The sequence below is a fragment of the Pleurodeles waltl genome, chromosome 12 (genome assembly GCF_031143425.1).
Source record: "Pleurodeles waltl isolate 20211129_DDA chromosome 12, aPleWal1.hap1.20221129, whole genome shotgun sequence".
NCBI classification, from domain to species: Eukaryota; Metazoa; Chordata; class Amphibia; order Caudata; family Salamandridae; genus Pleurodeles; species Pleurodeles waltl.
The window spans coordinates 537,969,903-537,990,712 of record NC_090451.1 but is presented as its reverse complement, the minus strand read 5'-3'; the positions used below and the strand labels follow the sequence as shown (position 1 = coordinate 537,990,712).

Below are 20,810 nucleotides of genomic sequence, written 5' to 3'. Positions count from 1 at the left end.
TCAAATTGATGCCAGAGGCTGCAGCAAATAAAGCCCCTTGCAGTCTGTAGTGCCGCACTCTAAAAGCAACGCCCCTCCCCAATTTGACAGGCTATTAGTGCCCGCTTTCTTCGCAAAGTAAAGTGCAGGCATTGTGGATTAAAATAATAGCAGTGATTTGACTTGTTAGTTGTCAAAGCCTAAGCCAAAATAATTTACAAAGATACAAAAACAAATATATATGCCAGAATAGGTTGAAATACATTTGTTGCTGATACTGATCATTTTGGGTCTCTGAAATAGCCATAAAAAACAAATCCATATTCTTTTAACATATTAAAAAATCATACATTTTTACCAGAGGGACGAGTTAACCTGCAAATTGCTCCAAGAAATGCGAGTAGCTCTGTAGTCCTATTTATTTATTTGCATTCTGGTGTATGTGATGGAGGGCCATACAATTATATTTTTGCTGGCACAATTGGGAAAAAGTTATCATTTAGCAATTCAATGACAGGTCTACATTTTCATTTTCTTGTTTGATTACTCCATGGGTAAAATGATCCTATGTGTGTAGAAAAACGTTCTGGTAAAAAGTAAATTTTCTGGGTTTATGGGTTTATTTATGCCACAAAATATTTTCTGTCCAGACTTAATTAACTGCAATTTGAAAATAATGTTTGCAATCTTTCATAGTATTCGCAAAGTGTACCACAAAATGTTCTGAAATTTTCAATAGCAAAGTCCTACAGTTTGTAGTATTTCTCTCCCCAAGCCATAAACATACAAAAGCAAAGAACTGCCTTGAAGAACATTACAACTGTCAACAATGCATTTGTTTGGGCCTCTGGCTAGACAGCACAGGGCCAGATGTATCATCACAGCCATTTGCGATTCGGAAATAGCGATTTTTAAGAAATCGCTATTTCCGACTTGCAAAGTGCAATGTATCACATTTGCGAATCGGTAGTAGCGATTGGCCCATATCTGCGAATTTTTTGCATTTCCAGAATTGCGATTTCTGAACCAGAAATCGCAATTCTGGAAATGCAAAACCCCAGGGTGCTGGGGGGCAAAGGCCCCCTCTGCTGCACCCCAAATCTTTTTGGGGGGGACATGTAAGGTGCACACATGCCAAAAAGGCATGTGTGCTTTACATGTACAATTTAAAAATGCATTTTAAATGCATTTTTAAATTTTGCACATGGTTACTACCAAGTTCAACTTGGTGGTAATTAGCGATTCCTAAATGCCAAAATCGCATTTAGGAATTGCTTCATACATGTGCTAAGAAATCGCAAATAAGGAATCCTTATTTGTGATTTCTAATTTAGAGAGTCGCAATTTGTGACCCTCTAAACAGGGTCGCAATTTTAAGGAATCGCTATTTTAGCGATTCCTTAAAATTGCGTTCAGAATGTATTTCATACATTCTGAAATGGAATTTTGCATTCGCAAACGGGCATTCGCACCATTTGCGAATGCAAAATGCTTTCATACATATGGCCCCAAGATCCTTCGTTCCTAGATATCGATAAAGCAAGAACCTCTGAACTGCTAATTCTGTGGCCTTGTCCACTACTCAAGCTGTAAAGGACAAACCACTGGGGAAAGGGGTGTTAGTGTACAGGGTCATTCGCTACCAAATCCCTTGAAGTATCCTAAGCTACACATCATGCATCACAATCAGCAAACAATGGTGACAATATTCTCTGTAGTTAGCAAAAACATTCAAATTATTGTTGCTGTAAGGGCCAGAGTATGTCATACAAGTAGATGATACTCCCACATCATAGAAGTTGAGGCCAGCTTCCTGTTCTCCAGGCTGCTGTGTGTTGGCTGTGTGTCTGCAGCACTCACCCAGCTCACCGGTTATGAGAAATGACCTGACGGGACATTCCGTGATTTCTCTGCTGTCCTTTTCCATTTAAGGAAAATACAAATGTCACATAAAAACAAGTGGTATCTCTATTATTTAAATTCACCTTGTCGCAATGTAGTCATGTGATGATAACATCACATGACAAATACAAGCAAATTGAATTTTCTGACCAGTGTAAATAAACATTTAGACTGCCTTTTAGAGACATCCATTAAATGGTAGCCCCTCGCATTAGCACATTCGTCAGTGATAGGATTAAACTTAGTGTGTGAATTGCGTGCACCTCAAATATACAAGTGTAGTGTTTAACCAATGTGGTATAATCTGGGGGTCACTCCAGAGAGAACCTACAATATCACTCAAAAGCATGAAGTGCCATTTCCAGGGAGATACGTTACTGTCATGGGTCTCTCCTGTGATTGCCGCTGCATAACTAATTCAAGACTTTCGTATTCATATGTAAAGGCTGCTACTGGCTGCTGCTGAATGACCCTAATTCCTGCATGACACCTAATGCCAGATATGTTTTGAACCTATAGCAGTTTGTAGATGAAGATCGTATAGGCACACGCCTCTAACACGAAACGTGAGAATCCACACAAATAATGTAAAGGGGTGCTGGCTGAAACGTCAGGACTGATTAAAGAAGTCACAAGTGACAGCTGCCCACTTGGGAACAGAGTGATCTAACTAAAAATGGCAAATACCTACCGGACAAACACTGTTGTCATGTCTGACAAAGGTGTGAACGCCAGCCTGCTAAATGGACCCATTGATGATGATCTCTCTCTTTCTCTCTCTGTCTCTCTCTCTCGCATATATGTGTATGTGTGTGTGTGTATTCTTCAAAAATATTGAATTTTGAATATGGACCTGCCAAAATATTGTATCCAGAATTGAACCCACAACAATATTGACAAGGTATGCCCAAATCCATGTACCTTGACGATTTATATTTTTGAGGTATGTTAAATTGGAGTTTAGAATAGTAAACACATAATTCTAGTCCTGACGCATTTCCCACATAATCCATCACCTGCTGCATAATCGGCAGATTAAAAAAAAAAAAATGTTTCCACTCCAAATGGTTCAAAAGTTACTAAAAAAGCAGCGTCACATGTTGCCGCACAGTGAAAGGCCCTTTGCAAAGATTCACTAGTTATTTTTCTGCTGCTTATTTCTATGTTTGGGTGTTAACCTGATACTAAGAGGGTGCAACATGTGCCCAGACAGTGTTAACAAGTGTAAAAATGAGAAAATAATGAAGTGATACTATGAGAATATGTGCTGCATTTAGCCGCATAATTTGACTTTTCTTGCTGCATACTTTAGTCAACCCTGCCACATAATTTGTCCTTCTCCTGCTGCATAATTCCAGTGGCCTTGTATATACTTAGGGATATATACCCACCCTCAAAATATCGTGGGAGTCGATATTCTGGATACAATATTTTGTCACTTGATGTTGAGTCATACATTCTAGGTCCACTCCTCCCCGGACTTCCTCTCCCCTTACAGATGTGTCCCTTTCCGTCTACTGTCTTCCTCCACGTTTCTCACATGCCCACATTCATCACACATATGCCTTTGCCCCGTCTCCCTTTCTCCTTTCCTTGTTGCATCAATATTGAAAATAAAATGGACATCAACAAACGTAAAGACAAAGACTCTGGGTTGAGCTACCTTTTTTAAATTCACTACTGTTTTACCTCTTTCATTTATTTTTTTTGATCAGTCAAAGTACATTTCTCCTTTAGTGCTGCATGTTGTTCTTAATGTGTTTCATGAATTTTAACTTTATTTCAGACACTTGATTTGATACCCAGAACATTGGTGTTCTTTCCTCAATTTATCACGTTTTTGTTATACAGTACTCTTTTTATGGAACTCTTTTTGTCAAGTTTTCTTAAGTTGGTTTCTCCAAATTATCCTTCAAGGATTTTTCTCTGAGATGACATAACTGCCCCACTTGCAGGCACTGTTAACCACAATCAAGATCAGAATGAGAGAAACCACTTAATAGGTCAATACTCACCAAAACATCAAGTTCTTTTTACACAAATACACTACTGGGCAGTACAGGCAATCACCTAAATTTGTTCTAATATAGAGTACTGCCAAAAGGTCCATTGTTATGCAAGAAACCTTCAGCAAGTTATGGATTTGTAGGGAGTTGTAATTTGAGGGATTCTAAGTAGTGGATTTACTAGAGCTTGCAAGAACAAACACTGGCTAGAGTTCCCTATGTTGACAAGAGGTCGCTTGGCACCCTTGGATATATAAATACTGATGATCTTTTACTATGATACACGGAACATGACATAACAATCTTTATTTTAGTGGGTTTCTAATTCTAAACTGTCTGCATTTTGCTGCCATATAGCCATCCATACTAATATTATAAGCTAAACTTCAGCATCTGAAAATGTAACCTTCACTCTGGAAGAGCACTGCACCTGTTAGCTGTGTGTCAGATATTCTACTGCTTAGCAATAAATTGATTATTTAAACTTCCAAACATACTTTTGCATGGGAAGGTGCATCAGCGGAGGCCTGTTACTTACCACGTTTCTAAAGCCTACCTCACAATTAAAGGTTTGCAATGCTAACTCATACCTTTTTGTTAGGCAACATTTTGAACCCTTATTGCCATTTCATGGAATCACAAGAAACAGAGAACACAGAGGATCACATAAGCAAGGGGTGGTGTGTGGGGGCTATGGTGTAAAAAATACATTTCAGAGAGCTGTCCTTAAACTCTATATTTGTGTTGTTTCTTCCCAGTACTGCAGTATTGGTTCCAGGAGTATCACCATCAACATAAGAGGTAAGGTGAGCTTCTTATGAATGCAAGTTATCTACAGATTATTAAAGGCACTGGGCCTCATTCCTAAAATTGTTTGTGAGTACCTTTGGCTTACACACGCACAAGAGCCCTTTTTAACAAATGCAAAATCACTTTTTGAATTAACAAAAGTTGGTTATTATTCATAATCCAATTTACTCACAAAAAGATTTTCCTGTAAATAAATGATACTCAAAGGGGAAAAACATGAGCATTCTACGAAGAGCCTATGAAATTTTATTGGCAACTACTGAAATCCTCAACATTGGATAAGGGAAGCATTTCCCCAAGGTGAAAAATGCATTCCCAGTGGAGAAAAAAGTTAAGAAAGTGCACTTACACCCCATTGACAGATTTTCAGATTAAAAAATATACCCATGTGTATTTACTCATGTGAAATAGATTTCACATATATTCTGTAGGAGTAAGCCTTAACGTATGTGACTGTTTTAATTTACAAGGCATACTTTTGCAAATGTTTGTGAATCCCTGAAAGTTGTCATTCTTCTTTCAAAGTGCAGGTTTAAGACTTTATTTTAGAATTAATGCACACAATTCTGCATTTGGAAAGGAAAACCATCAATTGGTGGATTTTGTCAAGAGGTACCATAAATATAAAAGTAGGACAAATGTTAGGTTTTCATTGCTCAAACATCTAATGAATAATTTTTTTTATGGGTTTCATAAATAAAATATTGCCTTTGTTTTTCATGTATTTAAAATTGATGCAGAACATATTTGGTCTTATCTTTTTCTAAAACTATATGTTCATTAAACTGCTATCACTGTTAAAGGAGATGAAATATACCTGGGTTGCAATCAATATATGCCGTGGTGAGTGTAATAAGACAAGGTTTTCATTTTTACAGATCACACCTGTAAGAAAGGTTTGGGAAACTCATTTAGGTGGATTACATGGACCCCAATCCACATGTGATTAGTAAATATAAAAACCGTAGCTTACTCATCAGCCTTACCATACTCCACATTACCTATTCTATACTCAGAGGAAAAAAATGTGAAGTTCTATAAACTTTGAAATTAAATTATATAAACTTTGAAATTACAATACGTCATATACAAAAGCAATGCAAATTAGTTCTTGAACTGCAAAGCACCCTTAAAACGGCACCAAGAATCTCACATAACCGATTTGTGTACTTGTGTGCCTGTGTCTCATATGTACCAACCTCCGTACAAAAACAGTGGTGGGTACCCATTCTCACACATTGCAATATTAAGTGTAAGTAACGTATGTGTCTCGAACTGATGCATCTCATGGTGAATCACGTGAGGTTTTGACAATCCTGGCACAAAGGTTCCTTCATTTTGCCAACTATTGGAAGCCTTTGTGCCATACAGAAGTACCAGGAAGGTATCTTACAGCTATGAACATGTGAAATATAGGAAATTTACCCAAGTGCAGCCTCCTTATCACTTGGTGCCATGTGTTATCCACTGCATTGCCAGTGCTAAGTTTGGACAACCTCTGTGGTCAGGTAAGGAGATATTTAAACACAGGGGTAAGCTGAGGATGCCAGGGTGGTGTGTGGGGTCAATGTGAGTGTGAAAGAGACTGTAAAGGATGCCAGAATCGGAGTAGTGCTTTCTGTGTAATGTAAAAAACGTGGAGGATAGAGCATAGCTTAGGATAGGCCTCAAGGGAAACGTTGCATTCAGATTAATTTAAAAAGCTCTGGAACAAGAAACCAAGCCCAACATGCCTGAAAATGAGAAATTGCATTTTAGAGAGTAAATATCTTGCTTCAGATTGTTTTCCAGAATATCCGCAGTGAGCTCCATGCATTAGGATGGTTGCAAATCAGACCTATACTCGTGGAGAAGGATGCCCAAAAGTAACTGAAGGCCTGAATGGACAAGGAAAGTGTTACAATTTGCCCATTTGAGGATAGTAGTCAAGTTTAGAGTTTTGGTTATACAGGTCTTGTGGAGAACTGTTTAGCCTAGGCTGATGGTGATGTTAAAGAGGATTCTTTTACATAAAAATGTGCTTAGATCCTCATTTACACAGATATTGAATTCCCATTTGTGGCTGAGAAGTAAGGTAAACCCTGGTTTCAGTACTAAGTTGATGTTGGTGGGAGAGCTGAAAATCACACTGGAATGTCTTGGCTTAGGCAGAAATTCAGTAGATGAGCTTCAGTAGAAAGTATACCAAGAGGGGAAGGAGGGTCGAGGGGTGTGAGAGCCAAGTGATGGAGGTAGGTGGCAATAAGAGGGGTGATTTCATAAACCTTTACATCCTGCACTTCCAATGTGTCAAGGAGCCTTTGATGCAACTGAATCAACCACTGGAGCTGTTGTACTAGTGTTATTTGAGGCAAAGCAAATTCTTGTATGATGCCCAGAGGTCGAGAACCAGGGGCAAATGGTCAAATTTAAGGGCACTATGTAAAGGCTTGAAGAAAAAGTATAAATGCTTTACTCAAGATCCTATGTACAGTGCTCTGTGTCCTCCATGAGCTGTTATGTTCATGACTGCCAGGTTGCATTGCAATACAAGGGCTAAGCGACACCAGTAGGGCAAATTGCGAATATTCTGATGACAGTACTGTAATTGTCTCCATCTGATTAGAGAGAGACTTCTAGCTGCAGATTCCTTACTTTAGAATATTCCCCAGGCATCAGACTGGATACAGAAGATCTTGGTCTGTACCTCTGCGCACCGGTAAGTGGCGTTGATCAGGTTTGCACTGTCAAAGTTGGTGCCAGAAGTGACATGCATAATGCCTATATAGGTGCCATACCACACACTGACATCAGTGCTTTTCTTTCTGTGCCATGAGTGCAGATATGGAGAGAGTACCTCAGTTATTTTTTCGACTACCTCTCTCAGCTTTATGTCCAAATTATTTTTGAGTTATGCACCCAGTGTGCTTTAGGGATGTCTCCTGAAAACCTGTGGGGTTTAAACCCTGTGGATCCTGTCACAGGTAGTTGTCTGTGACAGACCCCTCACCTGGTGTGCTTGTGATGCCTTGAGCTGGGCCACAACTCCAAAGCCTGCCCAGATTGTCTAGTGATGAACTTCAAGGCCATCCGAGAGCACTCTCTGAAGCCCCTGGTTGCCCAACAGGATTCTGCCGCTAGATAGAGTTTCTACCAGATAAGGCATTAGCGAAGGTAAATAACGTATTCATCAAGGGAAAGGTTTGTGTAGTTGAGGTGACAAGAGAATGGAATTACCCACATTAGAGAGTTTTTTAATATCACTTTCTACCTTACTCGTTCTTTCAATTTTTGTTTTTTACAAGCTAAAGGAGTGGAAATTTTGTGAGAGATACTTGCTGATGCATGAAACGTGACTTCTTTTTACGTGGTATGGGCTCAGTACTGCAACCTGTAAAGAAACTAATCTGTTGAGAGGCTAAGATGTGGTTTAAAGGAATTTGGTAGCATGCACATCAACTTTAGGGGTGGCTAGTACCGTTGTGGCATACAGAACACGTTTGTTAAGGAAGTTGGCCTGAGAGTGTACAGACTGTGTCAAGGATAAGATCTACATATGATCATGACTCGGTCGCTAGGATATGGTAGAAGCACTACACTTCTCTTGTCTTTTTTTATACTTCATGCAATATTCAAAATCTTACAACTGTGCTAAAAGTAGTAAAATATGCAGCACCACAGAAATGAACTCGCAGGTCACGGACTATTACAGGATTGAGAGGGTCCCCTGGATGTTAATGAAGAGGATGTGAGGCACAGAGCACGTTTTCCTGAACACTGAAAAGTTAACTCAGTTTTTAAAGATCCCTCTGGTGTGATGTGTGTGTAATCTGTTCAAATTTTGCCATGACATACTGAGGGCCATATTTATACTCCGTTTGCGCCGAAATTGCGTCGTTTTTTTTGACGCAATTTCGACGCAAAACTAACGCCAACTAACGCCATATTTATACTATGGCGTTAGAGGCGAATAGCGCCAAAGTTCCCGGAATGTGCGTCATTTTTTAGCGTGAACCCCTTCCTTGCGTTAATGATATGCAAGGGAGGCGTTCCCGTCTAAAAAATGACTCCCAGGCCTTTACGTGGTATTTATACTCCCGGGCAAAAGCGACGCCCGGGAGTGGGCGTGGCTAAAAACGGCGCATTTGCGCCGCTTTTTAACGCCTGGGTCAGGCATGGCGTTAAGGGACAAGTGGGCTCAAAATGAGCCCAGAGTGCCCTCCCCTGCCCCCAGGGACCCCCCCTGCCACCCTTGCCCACCCCAGGAGGACACCCAAGGCTGGAGGGACCCACCCCAGGGACATTCAGGTAAGTTCAGGTAAGTTTTTTTTTTTTTTTTTTTTATAATATTTTGTGGCATAGGGGGGCCTGATTTGTGCCCCCCTACATGCCACTATGCCCAATGACCATGCCCAGGGGACAGAAGTCCCCTGGGCATGGCCATTGGGCAAGGGGGCATGACTCCTATCTTTACAATGATAGGAGTCATGTTGATGGGGGATGGGCGTCGTTAAAAAATGGCGCAAGTCGGGTTAAGACGATTTTTTCGACGTAACCTGACTTGCCCCATTTTAAGACGCCCATGCGCCATTTTCCCCCTACGCCGGCGCTGTCTGGTCTACGTGGTTTTTTACCACGCAAACCAGGCAGCGCCGGTCTGATTGCGCCGTCTAACGCCATTCCATAAATACGGCGCCCGCATGGCGCTTCAGAATGGCGTTAGACGGCGCAAAACTTTTTGACGCTAAACTGCGTTAGCGCAGTTTAGCGTCAAAAAGTATAAATATGGGCCTGAGTCTTTTAATCTTCCAAACTTAATAAAATGAGTACCATGTTCCATTAAACACATCTGGACATATAACTTTCTAATGAGAATTTCTTGGCCTAAAAGCTCTAAATAATAAATGAATTATTATTAATATCGTATTTCTGCCACCCACCATTGACGACCTTGGCATTGTGCCGGTAGCGTTAAACTTTATGCCGTCTGTAACGCTTGAGAGCAAAGTGCGCCGTCACCTGATTCACAGGACCAGGGACCTACATGTGCTTTCACCAGCGCCTCTTCAAAGGTTGCACTACTCCCACACACACAGCTTAGTGTTAATAAATATTAAAAGAGTCTACACCACCATCCAAACCGTATTGCTCAAACAATAGGAGTTAACAATAGGCATTTCAACGGTACTCATTTATATCAACCTCCGATGAATGACAAAGAGCGAAGCCTGCTGGGGTTTTCGTTTGTGGCCTGAAAGTCTATTGAAGTGCCTTCAGCCTACACAGCTTTGGTCAGAAAACGTCACCTAACGAACAGAGACAAGCTTTAGAAACATCACAAGTCACCACCCCTAAAACTGTGCAGCCCATGAAGCTGGTTAGCAGAGCTTTGTACGCAATAGTGACTGTCGTTGCATCACATGTTCTACCCTCAGTAATTAGCATTGAAAAAAGACAAACTACGCAAAGGGTTGTGCAATGCGCATTCTGAGATAAAGTACTACTATTCTTGTGTTTAGTAATTTAGGTTTTCGAATGAACTTGATGTGTCAAACTTGCAGTTCCGGTAGAATTCCAATGCTAACTCTCAGGTCGGATCTTTCTAGCACCTTTTCTAATAAAAACAACAGCTGTCACATTTTTAGGCAGGCTCTGAATACTGGATTACTTTGAATTTTGAGTAATTCTCGGAACCGATTATCCCATGCTTGGGCACCATGTACTGCTACTTGAGATGTGATACATAGCTGGGCGCAGGCTGGGATAGTAATGTATTTGGAAAACACTGATTTTACAGCCCAGCTGTACCAATGTTTTTTTTCTTATTATTTGTGATATACCTCATCTGCACTACTAGCGCAATAGGGTAACTAATGCAACACCTTCTTTGGTGGACGAGTTTCTTCTCTGAGTTTAAGAACGGAAACATTCTCATTGCTTTAGTGCAGTCGGGGCAGATTGTTGCCTAGCTTGTGCACCTTGAAGTTGAAGGGCACATTTTGTGGTATTGTTAATGCGAAGGAAGTCAACCAAAAATGCTATGAATATAATCTTAATCTATTGAGACATATTCCAGTAAAGACAGTTTTTCAGTGTGAAAATATGCCCCCCTATAATTTGGAAGAGGATCCTTATTATGTCAGAGCTGACACCTAGAGCCTTCTTCTGTCTCAAAACCTGATTTTTCTTTTTATACGGAGAGTGAAAGACTCTAAATAACATATAAACAAAAAATACAACCGAGTCAGAGTTCATTCCCATGGTGTCTATAGCGTAATGAAATTGCCATCCTCCCTCATGCTGCTTCCTCGTCTCCGTGGCAGGGGTCCTGGACTCCTATTATGATTGTTCTGGAAGTGCAGGGAAGCCTGCGAGCTATGGAGTGAGCAGCTCTGCTCAAAGTTTTTATCCAAACCCCCGTTGACACAGTGGTTGTGGTTGAGAACGGCTGGGATATACTGCAGACCTCCATCACTTTCAATGATGACATCTCCGTCTTCGTCGCTATCCCCTTCCACTGTATTGTAGTTACTCATGTAGTGCGCAGCTGGACTTGGGGTCTGCTGGCTCGAAGCACTGTCTGTGGACATGCCTGAGCTTCCAGAGGCCTTGCTGCTTCGGATAATATTGTTCCTTTGGTTAGCCGGCTTCACAGTGATGATGAGGTTATGACTATTGGCTACCATCATGTCAGTAACCTGGTCCAGGGATTTCCCAGCCAGATCAATGCCGTTTACCTCCAGAATTTCATCATTGATTGCCAGCAGGCCTGTACTTTCTGCTAGTCCACCCCTGACTAGGCGTGAAATGAAAATACCTGGTACCTTCTCAACCCCATGAGGTGTGACTCGGACGCTAATGCCATCACGAATGTAGAAACCAAGTGGTTTGTCTGATCCATGCTTGTGGAGCCGTACACGGCGGTGAGTTTCTGGCAGAATATCTACATCTATGATAGAGGAAATCTGTCGGAAATCTTGGGGCATGCTGATCTGTAGGTGGGGCTTGGAACGTTGATGGGTAGGCCTCAAGAGCCCTTTTTTCTTCCGCTGTAGTGAGTTTGTATTAAGCACACTGTTTTCATTTTCTGCTGCAAAAAGAACAAAAAAAATACACGTGAGGTCATGCAATAATTTAAAGAGCTAAGCATTGATTAGAAAAGGAAGGGGGACGGTGAACGTGGAGAACTTAGTAGAGGTTGGTCAATCATTGTAAAAGCTAAATTTGTAACAGAAATATGAGGTTGCAGGGAAGCTGTGATCTTGTGCAAGCGGTTTATACAGTGAGTGCAGAGTGTAGAATTGAGAAATAGAAGATGAGTGGGTTAATAGCTTTTCAGCCATCAAACAGACATAATGTTGCCTTGTATTGAAAGATAATTAGAGAAGGAACTGTAACACTGTGAAGGATTTATGATCTAAATCAGTGGTTCTTAACATTTTTACTTTTGTGGAACCCCACTGAATCACTATTGAAAGCCGGGCCCCCATCCTGAGCAATTTGTACAGTTTGTCCCTCAAGACAATATAAGATACAGAAACAAGGATGCATCCAACAAATATAGAAATTAATAAATATTTAATTCCTAACAACAAAATATAATTATCTTTCTGAAAGTTCAAGTGACACATAGAGATCTGATAGACACCACCATATCACTTTCTCTTGTTTACTCCTAATCTGTGCACTCATTTTGTTGGGACATACATGTCCTTCAGCTGTGGCCGGCAATCATCTGTACTAGATTCTGTTTGCTGTAATTGCACTGCTACCACGAATCAAGATGAAGATGCCTCCTTTATTGTTAGCATCCAATTTCAAATCCCTTCAATTTATACAGTTTTAAAATTTAAATTTAAGATTTCTTCTTTGTATATACTTTATCAATCTGCTAATATTATTATATTACATAACCCGAACAACAGGATCACAGTGACAACCTTCTTGAAACAAAAAATTATGGTACACAACAGTCAGCTCCCGCCATTATTAACAAGCCTAGCCTCCCTCATTAATAACTTAGGTAACAAGTGTGTCTTGGCAAAAGAAAGACTGCATTATTAATACCAAATAGTAACAGCTACACTGATACTAACTGTTGTCAGCATTTTCATTAGTGGCTGTCTTAACACAGTTGCCTTTGATATATGTATGAGAGAGTTGCCTTGTCTTCTCAAATTTAGTCACCCAATCCCTAACTGTGGCAGTCAACTTTAACATCACAATAATGTACCAAACCTTGTTCCACTGTAGGGAGAAAGTGGTTGGGTGCAAAGCTGTCCATGTTTGTCTAACTGCATCGGGCACATAATAGCAATAGAAGACCATTCTACTCATGAGAGGAGAAAGTGAAAACGGGTTAACCTCCCCTACTTCACCCAACAAGACATTTAAAGTGTCATGTGGTGACTAAAAAGACAGAATAATACTGATATGTCAAAAATATATTTCCAGAATCCTGTAATCTGCCAGCACACACACCACATGTGGTAAAAGGTATTAGTAACATCACAAACCCACCAGCGCCATTATCCTAAACTCACCTGCAGCAGGGAATATTACAGCATCACTATTTTAAATTGACCTAAAAAAAGGAGGAGGTTGCTACCTTCAGCCCTTTATTCATGAATGTTTCATCAGAAATTTTAATTCACAACTCATTTTCCCGGGTCAACATACATTAATCTTCAGTGGTGACATGGTCTTTTCCAACTGCTTTATACAATCAGGAAATCGCGTTGGTCTGTTACTTGAGTGTAAATAGGTTCAGAACCCTTTAGCGGTCTCTAATGCCATCCCGCTTTACCTCATCTTGTATAGCCCAATGTAATAGTTGTGTCAAACAGGAAATACCTCCCTCTTTCAAAACAAGTGCAATTTTCACATCTATGTGTTCTTCAGACGTCCATAACTATAAAATGTACCCAAACTCAGTGGCCTGCCTTCAGATTATTTCCAAAAGCCATGCTGGGTGGAAAATCTGGATTTCCTAAAATGTGGGTTGAGAGGGAAATTTTGTGATCTGACAAGGTAGTACAGTTTATTCCCAAAATGCTAGCATAATACTAGTGGATTCTAAAAGGGCCACAGAGGCGTTATGGTGTCCAAATGATATTTATTGAAAATTCTGCAATGATATTTTGGAATGTTCACGCTCTAAAACATCTAAAACATATCAGACTTGTCCAGAAGCTTCATATGTTCAGCCCATTGCGCGTTTTAATCCTGCAGCCTTGATATATCTTTCATAGGATGATTTAGGACTGATTTATCTATCTGTGGTGTTTTATATGCCTTTTTGAATTCCATTAGTTGTTGATGCATTATATTGCATGTTTCAGATGAGAAATGGACCAGAATAATCCAGGCCACATACAGACACCTTCATATAAATTTATTTTGATGTTATTTATTCTGACTAACCAAGATATTTACAATTGTTTGTATTGCTGTAAATCTTTGTATAATAAGTCACTTAAACCTAGGACATTCTAGTTGTTCCGCTCTTTATACATCTCATTGCGGTGGATGAAAATGTCACTCATAAATACTTAATCGTTTCATCCCAATTGTATACCTTATCAAAACTGCAATCGTACCTTCATGTTGTCTAAGCAACACACGCATACTTAGATTTATAATAATTAATTGTGAACCCTGATACTTCCTGAAATCGCTAAAGTTCCATGAGGTTGGATATTGTTAGGCACATATAGAGCAAAGCACATATATAGACTTTCCCCTTTAAATCTCCCTTAACTCCTACCATTTGACCCAGTTTTCTAAGTACTTCTTATCCAGTTGAAACTTAGTTCCCATATTTATCAATATAAATAACCCTTTTCCGTTACTCAATGTTGTGGAGTTGAATTGCAGTGGATACATTCTGGATTTAATCCAGAAATGTGCCTAAATGATGTTTTTGAAAAAAGTTTCAGAAAACCTCTTAAATTAAAAGACGTGGTCCCTGTGTTAAAAGCGCAGAAATATGTTTGTAGGTTTTGGAAGCAAGCACTCAAGTTCCTTCTTGAATATCTCATTTGGTCAACAACCCTATCTTTTAAACATCCATTGTTAAGATATCTAGATTATTAGGTCACATAAGACAGCCACTTTTGTGTGTTTTAACGAGAGAAAATCACTGTCTGGGTAGTTGTCACATTCTATTTTTCTCAGCGCAAGACGTCTGCCCTTAAAAAACAATGCTATCTCTGGTAATCTTTTCTTCCAGAACATGTTATGAAGCATAACAGAAGTATTACTTGAACATTACCTGGCATATCTTAGTTGAAATTCTCTTTGGCAATATTAACATATGGCACCTACAGTCAGTTTTAGCTAAGAATAAAAATCCTCTAAAGGACATAAATTTAAATAAATCATATCTCGATCTTATGCCTGAACCAACCTTCTGCCCTAAAAGTGCCCCCTTCATGCCTTAATAGTCTGTCTCAAATGGTATCTTAAAAGCTGGACAGAAGACCTGAAACTGAAGCTCATTTTGTTATAGTCAGACCAGTAACCGTAGACAGTATAAAGACAAACACAGGTGAGCATACTATCAAAACTGACATATCAATCCACAATTCACAAATATCATTGAGGTTTTTGTATTTCTAAGAATGTTTGGAGACAATTTGGAGAAGGAAAAAGGCAAAAGGAACCATCTGTTACTAACTGATGAGATATGTGTGTCCTCGATATTTTTCTGATGGAGGAAGAGCCAGTGAATATCTCTAGGACACTAAAGTTCTGAAAGAAACTGGCTGTAAGTATGGAATCACACAACCCGTACACAGAAATCATCATTTGGAAATAAGCTGGGTAATTTTTTTTAAAGCATTTTGAAGCAACCAGTCAATCAGGCTAACTGCTCAGCTTGATTGGTGTGTGCAAGGTAGTTATCCATCCAGCCATCCCATAGGCTAAAACAGGGAGTAGTGATTCAGGACCCTTCCCAGTGGACCCTGAGAAAACTAACAGACAAGAGGAAGGTTGAAAAGAGCCCCCACACAAGGATACTCAGAAGATAGGAGTACCTACACCAGGGGAACCGGGTGCAGAGGGGGGAAGGGACTCTCCCTTAAGTCAGTGTAAGCCTTGGATTGTCCCACTGCTGTCACGACCCGTGGAGCAGGCTAGTGGAATCTAGGGACGGATTCTGGACATAGAGGACCTGAAAAGGAAGAGGACAGAATTCAGCACTCTTGGAGGTGTCTAGGCAGTGTAGGTGGCAATGCCCACCCTCATAGAGGTGAAGTTCCTGCAAGTTGGTGGAGGAAGAAGTCCAGCTGCAGGGTCCAAGAGCTGCAGAGGATCCCAGGAGTCACCTATGAGCTGTCCCTCAACAGTTGTCGGATCACAGGAGGGTCAGTGACCAGCCAGGTCACCAACAAGCACTGGCAAATGCAAGTAGGAGCTGAAGAAGTATTTGCAGAGTTTTGGGGACCAGCAATATCCAGGAAACTCTACCATTAAAGGAGAGTAAGGGCTGGCCCTCAGCATGCAGGAAGGCAAGCACAAGTTGTTGGAGCCCCCACAAGTGATCCCTAGGTGATGGACATAGAAAGTCACAAGAAGGTCTCAGCAGCAAACCAAAACAGAAGTCCCTTGTTGCTGGAGTTGCAGGACAGGGGCTGATCTTCAAGTTGCAGAGTGCTGGAGGTCAGAGCTTCTTGGTGCCTGAAGATCTCCGGGAGGAAGAGTCAACAAATCTTGGCAAGTGCATCAGTTGCAGTGCACAGGAGTTCCAGTCCAGTGGGAGGAGCAGGGGCCCACAGTCTCCCAAGGTCATCAGAAGACAAGCAGGACCCAGAGGAAGCCACAGACTCACCACCTGTGAAGCACAGCCTTTCGATGTCCGTGGAACAGCAGCCCCCACCAGCTTGTTGACATTGTCTTGAGGTGCCTGCGGATGCAGGGGAGTGACTCCTTCACTTCAAGGGGGATTCCTTTGTGCTCCCAGGCGCAAACAGAGTCTTCATGACCCTTGAGGATGCACAGCCTTGGATGTTGCAGAATTCTTGCAGGGTCCAGAGAAACAATGTTGCAGACACATTTTGCATGGGCCTCATAGGTGACACAAGACATGCTGCAGTCCATGGGGGACCCCTGGTGTACCAATGCCCTGGGTACCTAAGTACCATATAATAGGGACTTACATAGGTGCACCAGTATGCCAATTATGGGTATCACATGTTTACCAGCAACCACATTTAGCGGAGAGAGCACAGACACTGGGGTCCTGATTAGCAGGATCCCAGTGAACTACAGTCTAAACACACTGACATCCGGTGAAAAGTGGGAGTAACTCTGCTAGAAAGATGGCACTTCCCTATAGTTTCCACCAAAAGAGGTTAAGTACTACAGACCTATTAGCCTTGTGGATAATGATTGTAAAATCTTTTTGGCCATTATCCTCAAAGAACTGCAGTCATGGGTCAATGGCCAGGGAATCCTGAATCATGCACACCCTGAATGAAGCACGTATAGGGCAGTTTCAGGGCTGACATATGTACGGTGTATCAAACACTTGTGCTTCTTCATGTGGTTCCCAAATACAACACCTTTAGGAAAATGCCCCTATAAGTGAGATCCTGGGCTACTCAACCGCATTTGACGTGTATGCCTGGGAAAAACTATGGAAGAATCTAAACAACATGGGCATGAATACGAATCTGTTATCAGTATTGAAGAATGTACATTACCACACTTTCCAAAATTCACATGGGTTTTAACAAACAGGGTCAGATAAGTGTTTGATTTAAGACTAACACTAAAGTGAAGAAGGGCACCCATGTACGCCAAAGTATTGTTAGCATCTGCAGATGTACCAAAGACCAGGTATTTTAATACTCCTATATGGCTCTAAGCTGAAGACTCCATCTCACTACTGATAACTCTGAATGCACGGAAAGCCCAAGTGTATCATAGTAGAATGGTTTTTGACAGTGCAAAAAATTCATTCTTAATGTTTTGAAAGGTCATACTGCAAAGAAAGAAAAAAATCTCCTGCTAGCTGGTTTCCACTGATAGCCCAGGAATATGAAAAATGACACCAACTTATCTGTGAACAAGACAAACATCTCAGTGACCAATCATAGTGGAAATGGAATGAAGGAGCATGCCACAATGGAGAAACAGTGGCATTTTATAAATGCCTTAAATGCAATGAACTGGTTGGTAGGTGAAACTATATACTTAAAGTCCTGTGTGATCCAGCTGGCCCCCATTAAAAAAACATGAACGATTTGGAAATAATAGGAAAATATTGAAATTATTCTGAATAGCAAGATTCCAAGGTGTGACATCTTTATTCTGAATAGCAAGATTCCAAGGTGTGATGTCTTTAAAGTGTCCAACACCATCAACTCTACATAGGCACACTCAAATAGGATCATGAAATGTATTATTTTACATTAGTGGGAGTGGACAATCTAAAGCTCTCTGTAAACTGGCTCTAAAAACCAATTACAATCCTCAGTAATGTTCCACCAAAATGTAGAACCCAAGACATTTCATTTTACTTTGCCCCTCATAAAACAATCTACTGGAAAATATGCTTATGGACATCCTGCAAAATATGGAATCAAGGATACAAAAATGCTATGTTATACCCATGTGCAGATCATCAGACATGGGTCTTCAAAGCCACAACAGCATATCTAAAAGCAGTATAGGGCTGAAGGGAGTACTTACCTTGAGTGTAACCATGGGCATCTGCAGGGGGGGCAAGGGTGGGGTGCTTGCCCCACCCCAGAATTAGGTACAGCCTGGTGTGCAGGCTTAGAGTACAGTGTAACACTATGGCCACTGTAGTGTAACACTGCCTGTACTACTACGGCTGCAGCCCCTGCCAAAAACAGCCTGGGACGCCGCAGACCATGGCAGATGGGTCACGGGGGTGGGTCCTCCTGGTGGCAACTAACAATGAGTCAGAGTCGGTCCCAGATTGGTCCGACTAAGGAGTCTCACACTGTCTTTGGTAGCTGAGGGTGGGTACACAAACAATGACAGTGAGAGACAGCGCATGCGCCGCTACCAGTGACAGTACGTGACTCCCAAGTTGGGCCAATCTGCGTCCAACTCTGACGTCTGACCTCCAAATTTGGCCCGCCCACGCCCCCAGCAGCAGTGCGCAGGCTCTTTACAGTCAGAAGAAGCAGGCTGCAGTGTGTGTGTTGCACCGAGCAGCTTTTTACTGGCAGAAGCAAGATAGCTATAACTGGAGCTAAGTATATTTATGTGGTGCATAATATGTTAATTTAAAAACAGATCAGAAATTGCTAATCAGACAATGGCAGCTTGATGCTTCTAATAAGCTTTTGCATCAGGTTTCTCAACCCTTTACACGCCTGCATTTTATGTGATAATGGCTATGCCCCTGCTCTTTTTGACGCTGTCAAAAAAAGTCAGAGGATGTATGACATTATATTTATGCCCCCCCCCGAAGCAATTTCTGCAGACGCTCATGAGTGTAACTTATGCATGATCTCAGCAAACATGTGCCATCCCTGTCTGTTTAAAGGAGCAGACAGACTTAAATTCCTCATTCTAACCTTGAACAATATTTCATATGTATTTTTGAGGCACTTTTGCCCACCCTTCCTAATTATGCATTTTTGTATGTTCGACAGATTTCCCTGAATACAAAACACAATTTCTTTCATTAATAATGATAATTTCATCTTTGTAAAAAATATATATATATATTTTATGTTTTTAGCCTAGTGTTTTTTATACAGAATCTTGTACAAAAGGCCCAGGGAATCTGGAAGTGTTAAGGAATGAATTTGAATCTCTCTAATTTCACAGAAGGCCATTTTGAGTATGACAGGGATCTTTTCTCAGAACAGAACTTTTTTGAGTGATCAGGCTGCAGTGAACTTTCTCCTGATGGCTCCTTTCCATACTTCTAGCATACCCGTGTGACTGGGTAAGAGTAAAGGCACCATTCTCTGTCCCTTTTGGTCACCCATGGCACCTACTCTATTTAGATGCCAACAACTGCCTGGTCCATAACCAACCAGTGTTTTCTGATTCTGACTGTTCCCACTTCACCATTTAATGACGATGAGAGGCTTGGTTTTATCTTTTGACATTCAGGAGCCCTACTTCTCCTTCCTTGTTAGGTTTCTGTAGTGTGTTTGCAGCTATTCTGTGTTTTTTCTCTGCCCACACAAAATCCATGATTAGGTTCTTCAACTCACATAGAGTTGTTGGGAGTGAAAGCACAATGAATCTGTATAGCACAGAAGGGCGGGAGAACATCTTAGCAGCTATACACCCCAACAACAAAAATCCCCCATATGCCATGTCTGCAGCTCCAACTGAATTGTTTGGATTAATGAGTTATCATTAATTTGGGTGGTTGAATTATCATTGGTGCTGTTTGTATTCCTAAATATGCAATAGTGTAATTTGATCACTGGAACAGGAATTGCCTTTTTATTACCTGTTCCCTTGGTAGTGCAAGATTCAGAATCTGGAATCTGGGAAAAAATTACTTTGAAGCCTGATAGCCTCCCATATCGTTCTAGTACTCCGGTTAAAGCCCAAATAGAGATATATAGTTGTGTCATTGTTATGATCAGTGTACATTGCTAATCTGTAAGTGTGTTGACCCATCTGAATACTGTGGATGTCCCCTTGCTCTGGAATCATATCTGCTAGTGACGCTACCATAAGAGCAAACAGTAGAGGAAGAAAAGGGAAAGAATGACTTTTACCTCTGCCAAACGTAAATTGGCTCAAGACCTAACCATTGGCTCTAACCATTGCTGTAGGATTCTTGTATCAGCTGGCCACACACCGTCTGAACCTATGAGCTAATTTCACTGCCTTTAGAGTTGTGTCCAGAAATAGCAACAGGATTCTGTTAAACGTCTTTTCGATGTTGAGCGATATTAATAAGGCTTTCATGCCAGTCCTATGCACATTATCTATTCCATGCTTTAGTGTTATAGTATTATCGCTACAGCTTCTTCTGGTATGAAACCAGCTTGATCTGGTTCAATGAGGCCAATTCAAATTTTTCCTGATTAATTTGCTAGTATTCCATTTAACAGTTTAATATCAATGCTTAACAATTACATTTGGCTATATGTGCTGTGTATGAAATCTGCCTTTTCTAAA

General features: G+C 40.9%; 1 protein-coding gene across 1 annotated transcript in view; it reads right to left on the bottom strand.

The window, feature by feature from the left end:
* Positions 1-9,473: 9,473 nt before the first annotated feature.
* PARD6A (par-6 family cell polarity regulator alpha) overlaps positions 9,474-20,810 on the bottom strand; it is a 185,937-nt gene continuing 174,600 nt past the window's right edge. The window contains exon 4 of the mRNA XM_069217560.1: positions 9,474-11,766. Coding sequence (XP_069073661.1) covers positions 10,943-11,766 — 824 coding nt within the window. The 3' untranslated portion in view covers positions 9,474-10,942. The remainder of the gene's footprint in view (positions 11,767-20,810) is intronic.